The sequence below is a fragment of the Gopherus flavomarginatus genome, chromosome 10 (assembly GCF_025201925.1).
Source record: "Gopherus flavomarginatus isolate rGopFla2 chromosome 10, rGopFla2.mat.asm, whole genome shotgun sequence".
Lineage (NCBI taxonomy): Eukaryota > Metazoa > Chordata > Testudines > Testudinidae > Gopherus > Gopherus flavomarginatus.
The window spans coordinates 10,300,619-10,325,202 of NC_066626.1; the positions used below are offsets into that span (position 1 = coordinate 10,300,619).

The 24,584-nt window shown below is 45.3% G+C and overlaps 1 protein-coding gene across 1 annotated transcript in view; it reads right to left on the reverse strand.

Annotated features, from left to right (window-relative positions):
* The window catches only part of LOC127030068 (uncharacterized), a 45,162-nt gene that overhangs the window by 17,677 nt on the left and 2,901 nt on the right, over positions 1 to 24,584 (reverse strand). The window contains exons 2-3 of the mRNA XM_050915976.1: positions 16,439 to 17,004; positions 4,942 to 5,148 (exon numbers count right to left, since the gene is read on the reverse strand). Of these exons, the coding sequence (XP_050771933.1) occupies positions 4,942 to 5,148; positions 16,439 to 16,834 (603 nt within the window). The 5' untranslated portion in view covers positions 16,835 to 17,004. The remainder of the gene's footprint in view (positions 1 to 4,941; positions 5,149 to 16,438; positions 17,005 to 24,584) is intronic.

Sequence of the window (24,584 nt, forward strand, 5' to 3'; positions counted from 1 at the left end):
GGTGGAACAGAGGCAGAGACTGCCAGATTGTGTTGGCATTGGCCTGGATTGTCCATATAAAGGGGAGGGCCACTCTCGTGGGGGCATCTGATGTTAAGATGTCCACCACTGGGTCCTCCACCTCCGGGACCTCCTCGACTTGCAAGTTCATATTCTGTGCAACACGCCTGAGGAGGTCCTGGTGGGCCCTTAGGTCTATCAGTGGGGGGCCTACCGACGACGTTCCAGCTACCGCCTCGTCAGGGGAGGAGGATGAGGAGAGACCCGGGACAAACGGGTCAGTCGAGGGCTCCTCTGGGTGGACAGCCTCTGTCTCCTCGGGATGTGGGAGTCTTGTGGCTGGGTTAACACTTCCTCCGAAACAGGAGGAGGAGGGCGGCTAATGGTGGCCTCTGGCACCCAGTGCTCTGATATGGCCGAGCGCGATGGGTCTGGATGTGCACCTTGGGCCTGATGGTATGCCCCAGGTGTCCAGAATGCCCACTGTTGAGGTCCGTGATCCTGAGCCTGGGGCTCGTGGAATAACGCGTCAAGCACATCAGCGTCTCTGTCCTGGGCATACGCACTGTCTGCCTGGGAAGACACGGACAGGTGCCAGGACAGCCAGGGAGGAGCTGAGAGACCGTGGTAAGTGTCCCTCTGTCTCACTGTCGATGATCTCCTCGGCACCGGGGATCGGTACCTGGAGTCATACTGGTGCCGAGAGCGAGACCAGGACCTGCGATAGGAGCGGTGCCGGGAGATCGATCTGGATCTCAAACGTTGGCAACGGGAACGTCTGAGAAAGTCGCAGTGCCGGGAGTGGTGCCGGGAGCTGGAGCGGTACCGAGAGTAGCGGGTCGGAGGCCGAGACGTCGATATGTGCTGCGAGTACGACCGGTACTGGATAGGTGAGTGGTGCCAGGACTGCGAGCGGCGTCGGGACCGTGACTGTCCATGAGATCGTGAACGGCGCAGGGACCTGGACCGTGATTGGTGCCGGTCTGCCGTGCCAATGGAAGGAGGTTTCAATATAGCCAGTTTGCCTCTGGAGTGTAGTACCCGCACCAGTGGTGCCGAGGGTTGAGGCAGGACAGACTCCGTCATGGCTATAAGGTCCCTGGCTGTGGAGAATGTCTCCGGTGTAGAGGGAACCGTAAGCTCAACCACAAGCCTCGGCAGGGAGCTCTCAGGAACCGAACTTGATGGCCCTCGCAGGACTGGAGTCGACGGTACCGCAGCAGTCGGTGCAATGGCAGGTGTAGGTGCCAGGTGGTCCGAACGAGGCTGCAACTGTGATGTCAAGGACACAGAGGTAGTGGAGGGCTTCAACCTCTTCTGCTTCGGGGAGAGAGATCGGTGCCGAGCAGGTCCCTGCGCCGGAGATGGCCAGTGCCGCGGTGTCTTGGCGGTGCCGGGACGGTCCGGTGCCGGAGGAGCGCTGCTAGCAGATTGCTCGGCGCTCGGTGCCGAGGACGGAGGGTTCAAAGCTGCCTCCATGAGGAGATTCTTTAAGCGAAAGTCTCTTTCTTTCTTTGTCCTCGGTTTAAATGCCTTACAAATACGGCACTTCTCCGTAATGTGTGATTCCCCAAGGCACTTTAGACATGAGTCGTGGGGATTGCTTGTGGGCATCAGCTTATGACAGGCCGAGCACGGTTTAAACCCTGGTGAACCGGGCATGGGCCCCAGCACTGGGCATGGGGAAGGGCTAATGCCCAAACCCCGCTGAACTACATACACTAAACTATCTAAGAACTATTAAACTAACTATAACTATAGATAAAACCAACTATATACAACAAGATAGTGAAGAACAAAGAGTAGCTAGGGGAGTGGAGGACAGATGAGCTGCGTTCCACTGTTCCAACGACCAACACGGGCAGTAAGAAGGAAATGAGGAGCGGTCGGGTCAGCAGGGGTATATATCCGCCACCATGGCGGCGCCACTCCAGGGCGGGCCAGCTGACCCACCGGGGTTGCTAGGGTAAAAATCTTCCGACGAACGTGCACGCAGCATGGACACACCTAACTGGAATGGATATGAGCAATCACTCGAAGAAGATGGTCTTTTATTCAGTTCTAGGCCTTCTTTAACAGGTCAGAGTCCTTAGTCAAACACAGGTACCCATGTGGACTTCGAAGTGGACCCATTTCCTAAGCATAGCTGGTAACTATTCACACCGATTAACAAAAAGCAATTGCCTGTTTTTCCACCATTCGCAGATGATTTGCTATACATTTCAGAGAGAGAGAGGAATACAGCGACATCCTATGTTTACAGTTCATTTAAATGTTAAAATGTTCTTTTGATCTCTGAATTAAGAGAATACAGCATAGACAAGGACTGTTTGATTACACTGTTGCTTTTTACCAATATATATGTACCTACACAAAAACACAAACATTATCTCCCCATATGTTTTTAAGGGTTGAATTTGAGTCATTTATCCTGCAGGATGCTTAACCCATTCTGGTCATGAGTCACAGGTGATAACTGAGGAGCATGGAGCCTAGTGTGCATACCCTTGCTGGACTACAGAAAGGAAATACAGGTGCAATTGCCCTGAACTGTGACACACTTCTCATGACAATTCCACTTGCCATTGATAGTGTTCCTGCATTAGCTAGAGTCTAATGCTGCTTGTGGAGATGTTTTTCTAATCAACATTCTTTCAGAGCAAATGGAAGTAAATTATTCCTCCTGCAGAATTAAGAGTTTATCCTGAAATTCTGCCACTTTATCCCACTGGATGTAGTTATAATTAGCCAGCATGGCTTGATAAATCGAAAATCTGACCTGAAGGGAAGTAGAGGTGTAAATCTTTGTCCTGAAGAGATCCAGGGCTTCTTTTGGCGTTTTCTCTCCCTGCCTCAGGTAGATCTCAAAGCCTGCCTGGATTTTTCATTTACCACAGTGACTACCAATAGCAATGGTGACAGACAAGTATAAAAATACTCAAATACCTTATGAAAGACTTAATATTGTCAATCAGCCCACTTAGAAGTTACTGTTATAAAAGCCTGTGTTGCCCTCAGACTGTTAGCTGGCTCAGGAATGCCCCATTAATGGATAAGTCTACTCTATTTTTGGTAGAAGGCTGTAGGATATCAAAAAGTTTATATAAAACTTTTCCTGCAGGATTTCCAGAGGAATTTCTAATGTTTCTGCCATCCTCTTTAACCGTTCTTCAGAAGTCCTGAAGTCATCTACTGCCGTAGGAACAAGATACCACAGCGTCATCAGATGATGACGACAAAAACTGTCTAGCTACAAAAGGTTCACCCTGAATCTGCTCTTCCTCTTCTTCAGAAAGAGGTCACTGTGTACCCAATACTGTAGACTTCGGGAAGAGAAGGCAAAGAAAAAATCTCTCTGAGGAAATCTACCTCCTGAAGTGGAAAGAGAAGGAAAAATGTTGACTTGGATTGTGACAATGTGGCTAATAGACCAGGAATGATATCCATATGGATAAGGTATAGCATTCCAAGGTACTGACATCCACACAGATAACGGAGTATCACGCGGTCAACTCTGAACAGTGTTGCCCAGGAAGAAATGTTTTTGTGATGTTTAGAGCCCTTAACAGATATTGGGGAAGACTCCAGGCAAGATTCCACTGATGAAGATGACAAAAAGTCCTCTAACAGAGGGACTACTCAGAAGGTGCAACTATCTGTTTAGGGGAAGAAAGCTCATCAACATCCATAGCAACAGGCCATAATTAGATTTTCATAATGGTAGCCTGGGCTCTTGTTGCACTGGAAATTTTTGGAAAACTAAGATAGGAAAAGCATGTAAAAAAAAGAGAAGATTCTGGCTCTTGTATAATCATGATCTCCTTAAGGTTTGTAAAAGATGACCCAGATAGTGCCCTGAGAACTGAGTGAGAATCTGAAGTCTGTGGTGCTGATTTCTTTGGATGCCAAATCCCTGGTACCAAGAATTTTGATGTATGGGGGTGTTTCTGATCTCCAGTACCAATTGTGTGGCACACAAAGTAAAGTAAGTGCAGAAGAAGCTCTCTGGACTGGTATCAATTCAACAGCCAGCATTACTGAATGTGGCCTCCATGCCACCAGAGTACTTTGGTGCTTCCTTCTCAGGCTTCTTATGCAGTACCAGGGATTCAGACACCCTCTTGGTACTGAATTTTCTCCGACAGGCAAAAGGTGTCTCTGACTATTCCACTGGGACCTTCTTCTGATGTGGTAAGTTCCTGTCAGATTTGAGAGGCCTCTTTGCACCTTGATGGCTATGAGGGATTTCTCTTACCTCCAGGGCACTCAAGGCATGGTTTGAACAGGAAGGGGCTGTGGTCCCCACTCTCAGAATCTCCAAGTTAGAAGCTGCTCTCATGGATTTCTCCATGAGGTAAACCTTGAGCCCGGACTCTAGATTTGTGTGCGTTTTTTTAATACCTTACGAATAGCACACTTAGAAGTTACATGCCTCTCCCTGAAACAATATAAGCACACATCGTGTCCATCTTCCAACAGAATAACTCCTCCACACAACCAACAACTCTGATGCCCAGTGAGGATGGGTGACGCAAGTAGCCAAAGCCAAGTACAACTACTTACTACCTACAAACTACTTTTTTCCTAAGCCAATGGGCAATAAAAGAAAACAAGACTAATAAACCTAAGACTAATTATTACAAAATTATGTAAGTAAGAAGTAGGGACATTAATAGCTTTCAGCTTTCTCTCAGGGCAGTTAGGGGGAACTGGCTTGTGGCCAAGATCAGTCCACCTTTCATGCTCTTGGGTGAGGGAAGTGCAAGAGTATATAAGGTGCATGTCCAAGCCCTAGTGAACACTGCTAGAGAAAAGCTTTCCAAACTTCTGTATAGAGGGCACGGATACACCATGCATGGCATCCACATACATGGGAACTCAAAAAAGAATCTGCTAGTTGCAGACAGATTTAGATGAAACATGGTGAACAATAAGACTTACCTTATTCTCAGATCTTGTCTCTGTCTCTTCAGTCTTACTCTCTACACTTATATTAAGGTCTGTAAGAACATCAGAATCCTGGGCCACTATCACACACTCTTCCTTTGGAATGTTTTGCATGTAGTCAGACGAGTCCTTCCTCTTCGCCGCCTTTTTCTGCGACTGCGTGTTGTCACCTTTTGTTTTTCGCTGTCTGAAGTGAGCAAGCTGTGCAGGAAAGATTGAAAGAGATAAAGGGTGAGGTAAGTGAGGAAAAGATAACAAGACCATAAGATTAACACACTCATGGATAACAAAGGACCTCTTGATCTGACAAAACATGTACGTCCAAAAAGAACCTGCTTTATCTTCCTACTTACTGCACATTTAGTTTCTACCTAGGTAGCAGCATAATTGACAAAAACACAGCAGTTAGACTCATTTCAAGAAAAGAATCACATTTTCACTAATACTTTCCTAATTGATATTTGTCATGTTGAAATAATCCAGAATTACAGCCAGATAAATTAGTAAGAGACTAAGTGTTGTCCATATATTAGAACCAATAAAAATGAGACAGTCTTGAAGTCTGAGAGTCCTACAGAAAGAAACACACAGCCTCTTAGAAAAATATCTTAAAATATCTTAGCCACAGCAAATATAAAGACTAGAATTGAAAAAGGTGAGTCTTCTTGCCCTTCCCCTCCCAACAAGAAAATATATAGCAAAACTTCCCAGACAGAAAGCAGACTGAGGTACATAAATAGAAATTTAATTAAGCCAAGTCATTTTAATTTCTTCTGTTGAAAAATCAGATGCTCTACTTTATCAAATTAACACAGCCCAATGAATCCCTAGGGATTTCCAAATAATGTCACCCATCAAAATCTACTACCCATCTTTTCTCAGTACCTTAAACAACGTAAAGAGGATTACAGTATTTTAAACTCTATTACTGTATGTAGGCAGCAATTCCAACTAACATCTCACTCACAGCATAAGACCAGACATTCTTCTAATAGGGAAAACCCATTACCAAGGTTACAGCCATAGGTTATCCACCATACAGGTAAAATATCTTTATTATTAGATAAAAGATCTATTCAAAATCATAATAGGATGTAGAAATCTGAGCATGTAGAACTACTGCATGCAATCTATACAAAAATCAATATCTGAAATAGTTGGGTTTTGCTGCAGTAAAACTCTACTAAAAAAGCAAGATTGCACTTTTCATTTCACTTGTTTTGGGAAGTGTATTTACCTTTAGAATTTTCTGAAATAAACGAATTCCTTATTTTTCATATCTACAGCAACTTGTGTAATGATAGATTTCCTAACAGCAGCTGTGCAATTGCATATCTGTTCTATATTAGATGGACACATTATTCCTTGACTTTAGCAAAGCTTTCGATACCGTCTCCCACAGTAGTCTTGCCAGCAAGTTAAAGAAGTATGAGCTGTATGAATGGACTATAAGGTGGCTAGATCATCAGGCTCAACGGGTAGTGATCAATGGTTCCATGTCTAGCTGGCAGCTGGTATCAAGTGGAGTGCCCAAAGGGTCGGTTCTGGGGCCAGTTTTGTTCAGTATCTTCATTAATGATCTGCAGGATGGCATGGACTGCACTCTCAGCAAGTTTGCAGATGACACTAAACTGGAAGGAGTGGTAGATACGCTGGAGGGTAGGGATAGGATAGAGAGGGACCTAGACAAATTAGGGATTGGGCCAAAAGAAACCTGATGAGATTCAACAAGGACAAGTGCAGAGTCCTGCACTTAGGATGGAAGAGTCCCATGCAGTGCTACAGACTAGGGATCGAGTGGCTAGGCAGCAATTCTGCAGAAAAGGACCTAAGGGTTACAGTGGACAAGAAGCTGGATATGAGTCAACAGTGTGCCTTTGTTGCCAAGAAGGCTAACAGCATTTAGGGCTTGTGATACAGCATGGCCAAAGGGCAGCAGGAGAGGGTTAGAAGGGAGCCTTATTCCCTGTAAGGGGAAGAAAGTTTGCTATAGATTAACCAGAGCACCTGAAGCCAGTCACATGATAAAAACCCCTGCTTCAGTCAGACAGTGTGGGAGTTGGAGCAGAAAAGATTGGTATTGGAGCAGAGAACAGTTTGAAGGGAAGCAAGGGGAAAGTTTGGAGGAGTGCTGCGGTGGGCTAAGAAGTCCAAGACCCTAAGGGGCACCTGGCTTGTACAGAGGGAGGGCAGGAAGCCCCCCCACAAGCTGAAGGGCAGGAGAGGGAAGTAGCCCAGGGGAAGGAACCGCCAGTTCAAGTGGTTCACCACTATCCTCAGGGCCCCTGAGCTGGGACCTGGAGTAAAGGGTGGGCCCAGGTCCCTCCCTCTCTCTCCACTCCCCTCCTCAAGGACACTAGTGGGGCAATTAATATTCCAATTCAGGGGCAAGAAATGGTGCCCTGAACCCTCCCTAAAGAAGAAAAAGCGCGAGACCCATCATAATAGTGCCGGCAATTTGCCACGGACTGTACAAGTAGGAGCATTGCCAGCAAATTGAGGGACAAGATCATTCCCCTCTCTTCAGCATTGGTAAGGCCTCATCTGGAGTACTGTGTCCAGTTTTGGGCCCCACACTACAAGGAGGATGTGGAAAAATTGGAAAGAGTCCAGCAGAGGGCAACAAAAATGATTAGGGGGCTGGAGCACATGACTAATGAGGAGAGGCTCAGGGAACTGGGATTGTTTAGTCTGCAGAAGAGAAGAATGAGGGGAGATTTGATAGCTTTCAACTACCTGAAAGGGGGTTCCAAAGAGGATGAATCTAGACTGTTCTCAGTGGTACCAGATGACAGAACAAGGAGTAATGGTCTCAAGTTGCAGTGGAGGAGATTTAGGTTGGATATTAGGGAAAACTTTTTCACTAGGAGGGTGGCAAAGCACTGGAATGGGTTACCTAGGGAGGTGGTGGAATCTCCTTCCTTAAAAACCTCTAAGGTCAGGCTTGACAAATCCATGGCTGGGTTGTTTTAGTGGGGGACTGGTCCTACTTTGAGCAGAGGGTTGGACTAGATGACCTCCTGAGGTCCCTTCCAACCTTGATATTCTGTGATCTGTTTAACGTGCTTAAGACCATGTCCCTTTGCTAAAGAAGGAATACCACACACCTCCCTACTCTTGAAGTGTTTATGCAGGCCACTTGATATGTTAAGATTGTGCAGAATCTTTTTTAAGAGTGAAATCTTAAAGTTTCTAGCACCTATATTTCTTAGGCCAAATGGGAAGATTAACAGATGCAGTGTAGTCTTCCTGAGTCCGCAGAAACACAGCCTTAAAAACTAGTTGTAACTGAGGCCATGTCTGCACTTACCAAGGATCGACGCTGCTGCAATCAATGCAGAGAAGTCGATTTAGCAGGATTAGTGAAGACTCACTAAATTGACTGCAGAGTGCTCTCCACTCGACTCCAGTACTACATTAGAATAAGAGGAATAAGGTAGGTCTATGGGAGAGTGTCTCCCATCGACGCAGAATGGTGCAGACCCTGCAGTAAGTCAACCTCAGCTACATCAACTACAGCTACATTTCCGTAGCTGAAATAGCGTAACTTAGTCGACTTATCCCAGTAGTGTAGACAAGGCCTGAGATGCAAACACCATTCTTCACAATTTAGTGTTAACACTAGACCCTAATGATGACGCATGCCAACAATAGCTACTGCATTGCTGATTAATTCAGCGGACAGAATGGGGAAGGGGGCAGAGGGAAGCCTATAGAGTAAAAGAGTAATGGAACTACAGATTGCTGCAGGGAGACGGAAAGGCAAAGAAAGAGGAGAGAGAAACAGGAGGGCCAGAAAAGAGAATCAAAAAGCACAAAGTGGTAGTTCTAAAGTTGGGAAAATGATCTCATAAAGTGAGGCTGAGTAAGACAATAAAGTACTTAAATATTAAAAGTTTAGCTACTGCACAAAAATTATATTTGACTTTGACTCCTGATCTTTGTGCAAATCTCATATTTACATCAGTGGGAGAGCCACAGGCACTGCTCATTATCAAAACTGTAACTTGGTCCACCGGCTTAAATGTATTTTATTTAAAAAATACCACACAAACACCAGTGGCTATACTTGAGCTCCAAGTGACTACATAAGGGACAGAAAAAGATGTCTACACAAGAGAGCCTACAAATGCACAACTATGAGAGCATAGCCCCATAGCGTAGATGCAGCATAGACCAACCAGAGTTTTTCTGCCAGTGTAGGAACATCACCTGCTGAATAACACTAGCTATGCCAATGGAAGCACTCTGTCAGCATAGTCGCATCTATTCTGGGAGTTTTGTTGGCATAACTATATTGGTTGGGGTGTTTTTTTCCCACACCTCTGACTGACACAGATTTGCTAATATAAGTTTTAAGTGTAGACCAAGCCTGATATTTGTTGGGTGCATGTTTTATAGACTCTGAAAGACCCTCATAATTTGTTGGGTCTTTGGATGGCTGAAGCTTTGTTTGGTTTTGACTACAGTGGAGGAGGAGAAGAAGAAAGAGAGGATATTTTGAGGGAGAAAGTTGGAACTTTAGATTAGTGACGATAGAATCCTCGTGACTGAGGGGGAATTGCCCGGGATTCCTAATGGTTAAAAGTAGTGAGTGTTGCGGGGGGGAAGCAGAGAATGCAGTGTGTGTAAAATTTATTTTTGTGTACCTTGTGGCATAAAATAATTAATGTAAAAACCTACTTTTGTTAATATTCATAATACTTTAAAACACATTACCCAAGACGGTGACACTGCACCCCATATTCTTCATAAAGATATATATGATATGATTATGGCATAACTATGATGTATTGTATGCAAGATAGGTCACGTAAGATATCATTGAAAAGGTTATGATTTACTGAATATGATTATCCTACTTGTATGCATGTATCACTTTTTTATCTGAAGTTAGGAATATTGTCTATATCTATTACAAATGTATTTACACATGGGTAACACCCACTAGGAAGAATGCACTCAATCTAGATGGCTGACCGGGAAGGGCCCATTCAGGTTAAAGGGCCATTGGAGAAAACAATAGGCATTAGAAGAAGCTTATCTCCTACTTGGAGGAAGGGGGACCCTTCCTGAGGACACGACAAACTGCCTCTGACTCATGGCTGCTATGACACTAAAGCCACATGTGAACAGGTCACCTGGCACTAGACACCATCTTGGGATACCAGTGTTTTTCCACTGACTGGCATGGGTTTTGAAACAAAGGGTTTCCGCTATATGCAAAAGCTATATATGGCGGTGGAGTGACATCACTGGGGTTGTTCATTGACTCCCTGAAACACCTGAGGAACAAAGACTGAACTGGAGGTAAGTGCTGGACTCAGGCTGAAGGAATTTTTAGCCTGTGAATGAAACACTTGGGGATTCCAAGCTGTAAGTTAGTGCAGCTTGCTCTTTAAGAACCTGCACCCTGCTTGCATCATCATTTAGGGTGAGAATTTGCTATTCATATCCGAGCTGTGTAGTATATTAAGCTTAGTTTGTGTATTTTGTTTATTTGCTAAGTACAGTAACTCCTCACTTAACGTTGTAGTTATGTTCCTGAAAAATGAGACTAAGTCAAACAGTGTTAAGCAAATCCAACTTCCCCATAAGAATTAATGTAAAGGGGGGGCTAGGTTCCAGGGCAGCTTCCCTTACTCTGCAAGCACCAGAGACAGGGAGTTCAACCTTCAGCCCACCCACTCCACTCCTTCCTCCAAGCCCCCACCCTTGACTCTTCTCCTCACTCTCTCTTCCCCCTTTACTTCGCTCATAGCGTCCTGGCTCCTCCCCTCCCTTCTAAACACCAAGCCAGCTGATTGCCGCATAGGGGAGGGAGGCATGAGGCACGCCGAGTCCTCACGCCTCCCCACTCCCTTCTGCCAGGGCAATCAGCTGTCTTGCAGTGTTCGGGAGGTAGGGGGAGCCTGCACACCAAGTCCTCGCTCCGTCCCCCTCCCTTCTGTTTCCAAAATGCTGCAAGCCAGCTGATTGCCCCAGGCAGAAGGGAGGCTAGAGGAGCAAGGACTCGGTATGCCTCCCCACTCCCTCCTGAATGCCACAAGCCAGCAGATTGCCACAGGCAGGATTCCTCGCTCCTCCCGCCTCCCTTCTGCCCGGGGCAATCAGCTGGCTACCACGTACAGGAGGGAGGGGGAGCCTGCGCGCTGAGTCCTCACTTCTCCCTCCTCCCTTCTACCTCCAAAATGCCGCAAGCCAGCTGATTGCCAGGGGGAGGAGGGGGAAGGTATTGATCCACAGAGTCTGCCGGCGGGCAGAAGGAAGCTGTAGGGAGGCTGCCAGCTGTGGAGAAAGCAGACAGCCAAACAACACAAGAATGGAGCATTGCACAACTTTAAATGAGTATGCTCCCTAATTGATCAGCAACGTAACGACGAAACATTATTAAGCGGGATGACTTTAAGTGAGGAGTTACTGTAATCTGCTTTGATCTGTTTGCTATCCCTTATAATCACTTCAAATCTATTTTTTGTAGTTAATAAACTTGGTTTTGCTTTGTCTAAAAGCAGTGTGTGTGGAATCAACTCGGGTCAGAAAGCTGTTGTATATTTCCTCATTACATTGCGGGAGGGAGCGAATTTCATGAGCTTACACTGTGCAGTTCTCTCTGCAGTGCAAGATAGCATAATTTTGGGTTTACACTCCAGAGAAGAGATGTATGCCTTAGGAACTGAGAGGTGCCCTTGCTGTGCCTCCCCACGCAGAGCTGATCACATCATCTGTATGTAACTGTAGCTGGGTGTGTTCCTACCTGTATGTCTGCTGGTAAAGGGCAGGCTGGTCACAGCAGTACAGTGTAAAAGGAGCCCAGGCTGGTGGGTCCAGGGGGCTCAGTGGTACCCTAGTTTCAGGTGGCACTCAGGGGGAACCCATCACAAAGACATTCACATCTCAAGACACATTGGCAGTTCTAGTGTATTGCGTTCTTCACTTTACAGTGGAGACAGAAAACAAGTTCCCAGAATAGTCCAAGATCGCGATGTCATCATTTTGGTGCAATTTACCAAGATTTGTGGTGGATTTTCCATCACTGGCGATTTTTAAACCAAAACAGAATGTTTTTCTAAAAAATCTGATCTAGCTCAAACAAGTTCTATGGCCGATGTTAAACAGGAGGTCAGTCTTAATACTCTCAACAGTCCTTTCTGGCCTTGGGATGCACAAATCACTGATGTGAGTTCCGGGGAGGAGATGAACAACAGGTGGTTTTATTAATGGTGTAACAGATGGCAGAAACTGAAAAATCAGGTTTCGGTTTTAGTTTTGTCAAGTGAAAAAACAAAATAGTTTTCTTTTTGTTTCCAGGATGAATAATTTGCATCAGCAAGGGTTAATTCAATGGAAACACAAGATATGTGTACAAATCTAGTAGCAGATTTTAGTGGATGTGAGATCTTGTACCAAATCCAACTAGTTATAAAAACTTAACACTTTTAATAGAATGATTCCATGATTATAAATTACACCACAATTTAAAAAGTGAGTATGAATCAATTTTCTAATAATATGAAGAATTTATAGATAATCCTGGTAATAAAGCACTTGTCACAGTAATAGCAACTCTCCACTGCATTCTCCTATGTGTTTCCTGTCTGGGAAATGAAATACAGAGAAGACACCCCAGCTCAACAACCAATAAGTTTGCATTGATGCATTTTCCTTAATTGCTTACTTGTCAATTGTAAACTAGAATATAAACTAAACTATTCTGTTCAATTTATTTTACCTTTCTTTAAACGGCGTCTCTAGATAAATAATAAGTCCTGCAACTGATGAGCTACTAAGCCTTTAAACAGCTAGGTTACCGCTCACCATACAATGCAGGTCAGCACTGACAGTCTTTACCATTTGATGTCTGATTTCTGACCTGTGTGAAATGAACTTTTAGCTTCCCTATTTTCATGGACATGATTGCACATGACAAATTATTGTCAGTACTTGCATTGTTGAGAATCTCAGAGAGCCAAGAACTGAATGGTCTGTGGAGTCATACTTTCACTGCTAGGGGATGTGGATTTAGGCATATTACTCCATCAAAGTGGAACTGAAGTCTTTGCTGTGCAAACTAACAGACTTCACCTTTCTGTTGCTGTCAGATATAGCATTACAGTTCATTTAAAGAAGCTTAAAACATTTTGAGAAATTGATTAAAAGGTGGCCTGATTTCATTGTATAGTAATTTTTGCAACTGTCCCTGTATCCTTTGCTGAAATACCACGTGTAAACTTCCTACCAGAACACACCTCAATGTATCACAGTAGATACTGCCAGATGGCCAACAGCACAGGAAGCAGGCCTATGCTTCCCTCTCTAGTCCATCAGTGAAAATAGCACAGTCACAAGGCTGAGCTGAAATCACTGGCATTTACTCTCTATACAGTGCTACCAAAAGGTCCTTAACTTAGGGCATGTCTACACTTGCTAAGTTACAGCGCCAGCAGTTACAGCAGTGCTCAGAGAGCACCAAAAGAAAACCGCTGTTGTGTGTTCACACTGACAGCTGCCTGCACAATAGCGTGTTCACATTTGTGGCGCTATTCAGAGCGGTGGACTCTGGGCAGCTATCCCACAGAGCACCCCTTTCTCTTTTGTCGCTAAGACTTGTGGGAAGGAGGAAAGGGTCACGGGGCATCCTGGGTCCTGTCCCAATGCCCCGTGATGCATTTTTTTGCATCACAGCAATCCCTGTGCTTCAGTTTGCATTTGGTGCCATCTTTCAACAGTTTGTGTACTCTGTGCCCTGTCCTGCCCTGCCTCTTTCCTCTGTGCAGGAATGGATCCTGAGCTGTTGACCAGAATGCTGCTCACACTGATCAACACATCACGAGCGGCAGTGGAGTTATTTCTTAAACTACAAAGGCAAGAGGAGTGTGACATTGATGTCGCTATGCATACCAGCTACGACACAAGATTGCTTGTGGCATTCACGGAGGTGCTGACCACAGTGGAACACCGCTTTTGGGCTCAGGAAACAAGCACTGAGTGGTGGAAATCACATCATGATGCATGTCTGGGATGACAAGCAGTGGCTGCAGAACTTTCGCATGAAGAAAGCCACATTCATGGGATTGTGTGATGAGCTCACCCCAGCCCTGCGGCGCAAGGACACGAGAATGAGAGCTGCCCGGTCACTGGAGAACCGTGTGGCGACTGCACGGTGGAAGCTGGCTACTCCAGACTGCTACCGATTGGTCACTAACCAGTTCGGAGTGGGAAAGTCGACTGTTGAACTCATGTTGACGGAAGTGCGCAGGGCCATTAATTGCATCCTGCTCTGAAAGACTGACTCTGGACAATGTGTGAGACATTGTGGATGGCTCTGCACAAATGGGATTCCTTAACTGAAGATGGGCGATAGATGGCACACACATTCTAATTCTAGCACCAGACCACCTAGCACATTAATCGCAAGAGGTATTTCTCAATGGTTTTCCAGGCGCTTGTGGATCACCGTGAGTGTTTCACAGACATTAACGCAGGCTGGTCCGAAGAAGTGCATGTTTTGGAACACTGGCCTGTTCAAGAAGCTGCAAGTAGGGACTTTCTTCCTGGACTAGAAGATCACCGTAGGGGAAGTCGAAATGCCCATTGTGAGCCTGGGAGACCCGGTCTACCCTTAATGCCATGGCTCACGAAGCCATACAAGGGGCAACTTGACAGCAACAAGGAGCAGTTCAACAACAGGCTGAGCAAGTGCAGAATGACTGTGGAGTGTGCATTTGGACATTTAAAAGCCCGCTGGCAATGCCTGTATGGGACGCTGGACATGGCTGATGATAATATTCCTATGCTTATAGCCACGTGCTGTACACTCTATAATATTTGTGAAGGGAAGGGTGAAAGCTTCACTCAGGGCTGGACTGCAGAGGCTCAGCACCTGGAGGCTGAGTTTGAACAGCCAGAGGACAGGGCTATTAGAGGGACACAGCACAGGGCCATAAAGATCAGGGATGCTTTGAGGCAGCAATTTGAAGCTGAAAGCCACTAACATTTGCTGCTATGCTCTGGATTGCAGTGCTCGTAATGCCAGGTGGTAATTGGTACGTATGATACAAGAAGGGGCCTTAACATAATTGTACGCTGCTTTGCAGTGCTCTTTTTGCTTTCATTTAATAGAATAAAGATTGCTTTCAAACAAACAATTTTTTTATTGAAAGACAACAACCAGAGGAGAGAGTCAAACGAAAAAAAATCAGCAGCAGGGAGAGAGATGGGGGAAGGGAAGATCTCAAGAGGAGGAGGGGTCCCGGGATGGCTACAGATTTGTGTATGTCCAGGCATCATACCCAACCTTTTCCTTTGGAGTACAGTGCAGTGGTTGCTGTACTTCAACAAGCCCCAACTGCAGATGAATGGGTGTTGAGCGCAGTGGGTAATGGGATTCCACGTGGCTGGACTGAGAGGAGTGAAATACTGCGGGTAGAGTGTGGAACCAGGAAGTTGACAAAAGTGTGTTGGCTCATGGGAAAGAGTTTTGCGACAGCAGCTGCACGGGAGGGCGGGTGCGGAGCTGCTTGGTTTGAAGAGCTAGTATTGTCTGGAGCATGTCTGCTTGGCGCTCCATAACTGTTCAGAGCTGCTTCGGGGCTTCTTTCTGGTGTGCTACATTCTCATTTCGGTCCCTCTTCTCACTGTCCCGCCACTCCTTCAATTCCATTTTTGTTAGCAGCAGAGTGCATCATAACCTCACGCATAAAGTCCTCCTTAGCTCTTCTTGGATGCTTGCTAATTCTTCACAACCGTTCTGCCGCTGATAAAAAAAAAAAAAAAAAAAAAAAAAAAAAAAGGCTCCCAAGGTTCTCTCTGTGAAGTTTAAATGCAACATTTACAGAAGCAGTATTGTTTGCAACAGACAACACTGTTTCATTGCTTTAAAACACAGCCAGTACTCGCACACTCGTCACCAACTGGCTGACCCCAGCAAGCACACATAAGCCACAAGCCCCTCAAAGTAGCAGCAGAGGCAGGGAAAATCACTGGACCCTGCTGTATACTGGGCACGTGGCTCTGGGGCACTTGGGGAGAGCCAGCACTATAGGGTGGGCCTGATACTCACTCCTGTCCCCACACTTTCCACAGAAGGTGATCATTATGGAAGATATCTCACGGCTGAGGGTGAGCAGGGAATCAAGGGAGAGTCTTCTCCAAGCCTGTGGCTTCCACCCTGACCCCTATGCAGCTAGCCTGTGTGCAGCAATGGTCCATCGCCATCTCCCCCGTGATGGCACAGTGGGGCAGGAAAGTTATCATTAATGGGGAAAGAAACAAAGCAGCTCTGCGGAGCAACCTGCAGCAGCAAATTGCCCAGTATCTCCAAAAGAGTTTCCTGGAGATCTCTGAGGGAAATTCCCATGAAGCGCAGGAGCATATCAACAGCCTGTTCTGCCACTCAAACTAGGCATTAGGTGGGAGACAAGCCTGCTTTCTGCAACCCTCTTGCCCCCAACAGCTCATTTTAGAAATTCCCAAAATCAGATCCACTTACCAGGGGTCTCCTCTCCTGTTTGCACTTTGCCAAGATCCGACTGCTGTGTTTGGCTAGGCTCCTCCAGGGTAGAAAGGAGCTCCTGACTGCATTAATCTCTGGCCTCCGAGTCATCCTCCGCCTCTGGGTCCCTCTCCCACTCTTCATCCAATATTGCCTCCTCCTGGTTCGGTCCACTCTCGACTGGCACGCAAGCCAACGAAGTATCCACAGGGGCCTTTGGAGTGGAGGTGGGTCACCACCAAGTATCGTGTCCAGCTCTTTGTAGCACCGGCAGCTCGTGGGTGCGGCACCAGAGCGGCGGTTTGTCTCCTGTACCTTGTAGTAGGCGGTCCGCAGCTCCTTCACTTTGATCCTGCATTGCAGTGTGTCCCGGTCATGACCCTTCTCTATCATGCATCTAGCAATCTGTCCGTAAATACCATATTTCTGACAGCTGGAGCATAGCTGTGACTGCACTGCCTCCTCTCCCCAAATGCCGATGAGGTCCAGCAGCTCGGCATTGCTCCAAGCGTGGAACAGGCATGGCCACCTGGAAAGATGCACTGAGACCACTGCACAGATCACTGAGCAAACAGAAATTTGCAAAGGAATGTATGGGGTGGGGCTGACGGTTGCTCACCTGAAGGCAGGGCAGAAGAGTTCAAACCAATGGTCAGAGAGGTGAGAACAGATGTTGTGGGACACCTCCTGGAGGCCACTCGCAGCACTGTAATCACCGTGGTGTCTACACTGCCACCGCAGCACTGTAGCCCTGGTGCAGAAAGCTCTACGCCTCTCGTCGGGGTGATTTTTTTTTTTAGAGCACTGCATCTGCGCAGTTTCTCTGCACTAAGTGGCTTGGCAGTGTGTACACCTCGGGAGTTACAGCACTCAAAGTTGCTTTACTGCACACAAACTTGCAGGTGTAGACAGGGCCTTCAAGTGTAAATCAAACAAATTAGCTTAGTTATTGTTTTTTTCAGTTACTAACTGGATTAAATTTGCTAGTAGAAAACGTAAGACATAGCCAAGGCCCCGCATACTCTGCGGCAAGCGGGAAATTCTACTATAAGGATCCTTGATTCTATGGCCCTCGGGTGAAAATTCTCAAAGTTCAGTGGCAGTTTTAGATACATCTTAATGAGTTTTCTAAATCCACTATGCAAATGAATAATTCAGTCACAACAGTAGTTCCTGTATTTGATATTAAATTTGTTTTATAGTCTCCCGGCATTTTCAATGCCAAATGTTGTCATCTTGCATTTTCAAAGTTAACTAATTAAGACAAATGGGGCAGTTCACAGCTCTGAGCTATTACTTCAGGTGGTCTGCAAACTACTGGCCAGGTCTACATTCAAAAGTTAAGCCAATCCAGCTATGTCGTTCAGAAGCATGAAAAAGCAACACTTTTCAGTCCTATAGTTAGGCCAACCTAACCCCCATTGTAGACAGCCCTACGTAGACGGAAGAATTCTTCCATCGACATAGCTACTGCCTTTCGGGAAGGTGGAGTCACTATAGCAATGGGAAAATCTCTTCCGTTGCTGTAGTGAATGGCTATGCTGAAGCGCTACAGTAGCATTGCTGTGGCTATCCTGCTGTAGCATTATAAGGGTAGGCTAGCCCACAAGGAGGTTTGGTCCACACAAAACTTAAGTCAACACAGCTCCATCAGTCAGCAATGTGAAAAATCTACACTTCTGACCAATGTAGCTAAGCGACCCTAAGCCCAATACAGATGCAGCTACATAATGGAAAAAATGCTTCTGTTGATGTACCTACAGTTGCTCGGGTAGGCAGTATTCTTACACTAATGAAAAACCCCTTCCATTTATGCAGGCTGCAGCTACATTACAGAGTTATGAGAGCATACCTACACCAGTATGATCTCTGTAGTGCAACACTTTCTTTGGATATGTGTACATCAGTTTACATCCATGTCAAGGTTACCTTTGTATCCAGGGTGCTAGAAATATAATTTTTTTAATAACAATGCAGTTTGCAGAATTCTACAGCTCGTAGTGAATTCCACAGCAGATGCTGTTGCCATGGAACCACTGAATACACAGGACCTTTGCTATAGCAGACGAGTTCTGTGATACGACTGAATCGTTCCTTCCCACTAAATAGACTATATTTATCGAAGTATCAACTGCGTGCGTTTTCAAAATTAAAAGTATTCTGCTATGATAGCAATACATCTTAAATAACTTTGGCATTATTCTTGGAATCCAAGGATCTGGACTTTGGTGATGGACTAAAATTACTTGCAATACCAATGCTGTATGTTGGTACATTTTAATGCTGTAAGATTATTTTAATACTTGAGTCCAGGAGCTGAATTGCTTGTTTGTTACATTCCCTGCAATGCCTGGGTAAATCCTTGAGTGTTAGGGAGATGCTTTTAGAGAAGTTTAAAACCAGGTTACAGCTGGTTACTGTTCCCTCAGCCACAAGAATAGGATGCTGAAGTTATAAGATATACATGCTGGAATACAAATCTAAATCAAATGGCTCCCTTTCTATCAAAAACCCAAGAAAACCTCTAGCCCAGCAGTGGGCAAACTTTTTGGCCCGAGGGCCACATCTGGGTTTGGAAATTGTACGGTGGTCCATGAATGCTCACGAAATTGGGGGTTGGGGTGCGGGAGGGGGTGAGAGCTCTGGGGTGTTGCCAGAAATGAGGAGTTCGGGGTCAGGGAGAGGGCAGGGGAAGGTTCCGGCTGGGGGTGTGGGGTCTGGACTGGGGATGGGGATGTGGGGTTTGGGGTGCAGGAGGGTGCTCCAGGCTGGGACTGAGGAGTATGGAGGGTGGGAAGGGGATCAGGGCTGGGGGAGGGGTGCAGGGGCATTGAGGGCTCTGGCTGGGCATACAGGCTCTGAGGTGGGGCTGGGGATGAGGGGTTTGGGGTGCAAGAGGGTGTTCTGGGCTGAGACCAAGAGGTTCAAAAGGCAGGACAGGGATCAGGGTTGGGGTGCAGGGGAGGGGTTCGGGGGTGCAGGCTCCAGGTGGCACTTACCAGAAGCAGTGGCATGTATCCCCTCCAGCTTCTACATGGACGCATGGCCAGGCGGCTCTGCAAGCTGCCCCATACGCAGGCGCTGTCCCCACAGCTCCCAGCAGTGGCATTGCTCCTCCACCCTCCAGCTCCTACACAGAGGTACGTCACTGGGCACGTCTGCATCAGTGTCTGCAGCTGCCGCCCCTGCAGCTCCCATTGGCCACAGTTCCTAGCCAATGGGAGTTGCAGGGGGTGGCACTTGGGTTGTGGGCTGCATGCAGAGCCCCCTGGCCCTGGCTGCCTGTACACGTAGGAGCCGGAGGGGGGACATGCTGCTACTTCCAGGAGCCATGCAGAAAGCCTCCCAACCCTGCTCCCTGGTTGGAGTACAGAGCAGGGCAAGCCCCTGACCCTGTCCCAAGCAGGAGGTCGAGGGCCAGATAATAGAGTCTGATGGGCCTTAGTATGCCTGCCCCTGCTCTAGACCAAGACTTCCTTGAGTTGATAACTTTCCATCATTCTCTCAGGAGGATGGTATTTCATCTTTACCCAGCATCCTCTCCGCCAAACACCAGTAGAACTCTTGTGATCACAGAAACCACAACGCTGCACCCCCCTGGCACACAGTGACCAGATGTCCCGATTTTTGGGTCTTTTTCTTATTTAGGCTCCTATTACCCCCACCCCTGTCCAGATTTTTCACATTTGTTGTCTGGTCACCCTACTCTGGCAGCTCACTCCTCTTTCCCCTTTAGCATAGCTCAATACTACCTAAAACTCTTCTCTTACTAGAGTGGGATGTAGGTGGAACAGAAGTGGGCAGTATATGCAGAGAAGTGACTATAGCCTGGCATTGTACTAACTTTTTGCAGGCATCTTCTGTGAATATGTAGGAATGACACTGCAACCATCCCTGTCTACTGCAACTGCAGCCTCTCAGACAGACAGCTTTCCAGACTTACACTTGAAATATAACCAGCTTTGTATGAATTGGGTAAAGGAGCCTGCTCTGCACTCTGAAAAGCCAGTCTATCGTGTGAAGACTATGAAAATAATTACCTTCAGGAAAGAATGTTTAGATATCCTACAAATATAACTGTAGTTAAAAAGCAGGGAGCGGGACTGACCTGCAGAAAATAGATTTTGAGGTTGAGTCTACCAATACAAAATGAAAGTTGAGTAGACATTTTACAAACTCTGTGACTTTTTGCCTCAGGACACTGATTGGCGTCTTCAGTGATGAAAGTACTATGCTTGAGACTTTCCGATACACAGTAGAACAGTCCTATTCCCGGACTGACAGCCTCTGTGCTGTTGTGAAGGATGGAGAACATCGAACTGGAGCAGAGGGAAACGATACCATAGTAGGGACCCTCCTTCCAGATGATGTTGTGGTATCCCACTCCCCGAGAGGGAACTCCAGTTATTAGGAAGAGACAGGTATTAGTAATAGGCACTTCGATCATTAAAAACATAGATAGCTAGGTTTGCGATAACATGTAGATAGACTTATGCATACTGCTGTGGAACAGCTGGTGGTCGTGGTACATGTAGGTAAAAGTGACATAGGGAAGGATAGAAGAGAGGTCCTAGAGGCCAAATTTAGGCTGCAAGGTAAGAAATTGAAGTCCAGGATCTCCATGATAGCATTCTCTGAAATGTTTCCAGTTCAACGCAGAGGCAGTTGAACAGGCAGAACCGCAGGGTTTCAATGTGTGGATGAGACGATGGTGTGGGGAGGAGGGGTTTAGATTCATTAAGAAAAGGGGAAACTTTTGGGAAAGGGGAGCCTATACAGGAAGGATGGGCTCCACCTAAACCAAAATTGAACCAGATTGCTGGCACATTAATTTAAAGAGATTGTTGAGCAGTTTTTAAACTAAGGGCTGAGGGTGAGCCGACAGGTGCAGTGGAGCACATGGTTTGGACAGAGACATCCCTTATGGGAGGATCAATTAATGGAGATTCTCTATGTCCAAGTAAGGAGGAGAGGACAGAAGATGATAAGATACAGGTAGGATCTGATGAGAAACAGTCAAATGAAAAAAAAGTACCATTCAATTACATTATGTAATGGCTGACACCTAAAAAGTGATAAGTTTTTAAAGTGCTTATATATTAATACCAGGAGTCTAAATAATAAGATGGGTGAACTAGAATGCCTCCTATTAAACAAGGATATTGATATAACAGACATCACAGAAATTTAGTGGAATGAGGATAATCAATGAGACACAGTAATACTAGGGTACAAAATATATTGGAAGGACAGAACAGGTCATGCTGGTGGGGGGAGTGGCACTGTATGTGAAAAAAAGGGTAGACTCGAAGTAAAAATCTTAAATGAACCAAACTGTACCATAAACTCTCTATGAAGAGTAATTCCATGTTTGAATAATAAGAATATAGAAGCAGGGATATTACCGACCACCTGACTAGGATGGTGATAGTGACTGGGAAATGCTCAGAGAGATTAGAGAGGCTATTAAAATATGAAAGGGGGAATTCAACTATCCCCATATTGACTGGGGATGGGATGCAGAGACAATGTTTCTTGACACCTTAAATGACTGCTTCTTGAAGCAGCTAGTCCTGGAACCCTCAAGAGGAGAGACAATTCTTGATTTAGTCCTAAGTGGAGCACAGGATCTGGCCCAGGAGGTGAATATAGCTCCGCTGCTTGGTAATAGTAACCATACTATAATTAAATTTAACATCCCTATGGCAGGAAAAACACCACAGCAGCTCAACAATGTAGCATTTAATTTCAGAAAGGGGGACTACACAAAAATGAGGAAGTCAGTGAAACAAAAATTAAAAGGTACAGTGCTAAAAGTTAAATCCCTGCAAGCTGGGTGAAAACTTTTTAAAGACACCATAATAAAGGCTCAAATTAAATGTTTACCCAAATTAAAAAACATAGTAAGAAACCAAAAAACTGCCACTGTGGCTAAACAAAGTAAAAGAAGCAGTAAGAGACAAAAAGGCACTCTTTAAAAAATGAAAAGTTAAATCCTAGTGAGGAAAATAGAAAGGAGCATAAATTCTGGGAAATGAAATGTAAAAATATAATTAGGAAGGCCAAAAAAGAATGTGAAAAACAGCTAGCTAAAGACTCAAAAAGTAATAGCAGAAAAATTTAAGTACATGAGAAGCAGAAAGCCTGCTAAACCATCAGTGGGGCCACTGAACGATGGAGATGCTGAAGGAGCACTCAACGATAAGGCCATTGAGAAACTAAATGAATTTTTTGCATCGGTCTTCACGACCGAGGATGTGAGGGAGAGTCTCAATCCTGAGCCATTCGTTTTAGGTGACAAATCTAAGAAACTCTCTCAGATCGAGGTGTCATTAGAGGATCTTTTGGACCAAACTGATAAACTAAACAGTAATAAGTCACCAGGACGAGATGGTATTTACCCAAGAGTTCTGAAGAAACTCAAATGTGAAATTGCAGAACTACTACCCGTAGTCTGTAACCTATCATTTCAATCAGCTTCTGTACCAAATGACTGAAGGAGAGCTAATGTGATACCAATTATATCTAATTACATCACTAATATGATGCCAATTAAAAAGGGCTCTAGAGCAGTGTTCTCTCTAATTTTTCCCACCCATGTGTGGAATCAATTTTGTTACGTGCACCAATATGGAGGGGATGTGTGACACATCACCTTCGTAGAATCATAGACTATCAAGGTTGGATAACATAACAGAAGAACTAGGGGTCACCAAATGAAATTAATATGCAGCAGGTTTAAAACAAACAAAAGGAAGTATTTCTTCACACAACGCACAGTCAATCTGTGCAATTCTTTGCCGCAGATGTTGTGAAGGCCAAGACTATAATAAGCTTCAAAAAATAACTAGAGAAATTCATGGAGGATAGGTCCCTCAATGGCTATTAGCCAGGATGGAGAAGGATGGTGTCCCTAGCCTCTGTTTGCTAGAAGCTGGGAATGAGCAACAGGGAATGGAGGGATAGCTCAGTGGTTTGAGCACTGGCCTGCTAAACCCAGAGTTGAGAGTCTAATCCTTGAGGAGGCCATCTAGGGATCTGGGGTAAAAATCTGTCTAGGGATTGGCCCTGTTTTGAGCAGGGGATTGGACTAGATGACCTCCTGAAGTCCCTTCCAACCCTGGATTCTATGATTTTCTGTTCATTCCTTCTGAGGCACTTGGTATTGGCCATGAACCTCTGGTCTGACCCAGTATGTCCATTCTTGTTATATTCTTAATTCCTTTGTAAGTTACACTGCCCTAATAACTCAGCCATGACTGAATTCCACTATATTACTTTCTCAGACTGCTCAACAAGAGATGGATCAAGTGTAACTACTCTTGAACTCGGACAATTCCTTCTTTTGTTCTGATTTCACGTCATTATTAAATGGAAAATATCTTGGACATTTTCTTGAGAATTTGTAGGATCTATGGTGGTGATGGCTAGATACAGATAAACTGCCTAAGATATTACAGGTTTCAGAGTAGCAACAGTGTTAGTCTGTATCCGCAAAAAGAACAGGAGTACTCCTGTTCTTTTTGCTTGTTTTTGTAAACATATCTTAGACATAAAGGCCTAATAAAAAGGAGGATATTTTACAAGTAGTGTATTGCAATTCCTTACTGTTGGTATTTTAAAATCACTCTCTCTGATACAGGCATTGGTTGATACAAAGTAGATTTTTTCCTCACATTGTTCTATGGAAAATTAGAAATCCCCAAGAGACAACCAAAAACATAATGGAATATTTCTGGTCCTTTTTAACATCTGCAGGGAGTAGAGTAACTTATTCATATAATTTCATTGCAGGTCTCATAATAGTTGGCATTTTCCATGATATGCCAGCTCCTGGAGTAATGTGACTATGTGAGAACCTCATCTCTCTCTCCATTTATTTAAAGTTTCTACCTCACATGGATGCAGAGAAAAGTTTGAAAATATGAATCCTAAAAGGCACAAACACCAGAAGGCAAATAAATAACTCAAATTTATTTTTTAAATCTCACAATTTTTAACCCAATCTCATGACTTCAGGAAAGGCAGGGAGGGCTGACAAGATTTTTGCATGTTCAGGGTTGGCAATATTGCTCTTCTTCTAACCATGGTTTGAATCATGCAAGTTGTTCCATCTTGGCAGACTCCCATGCGGGGCCCCATT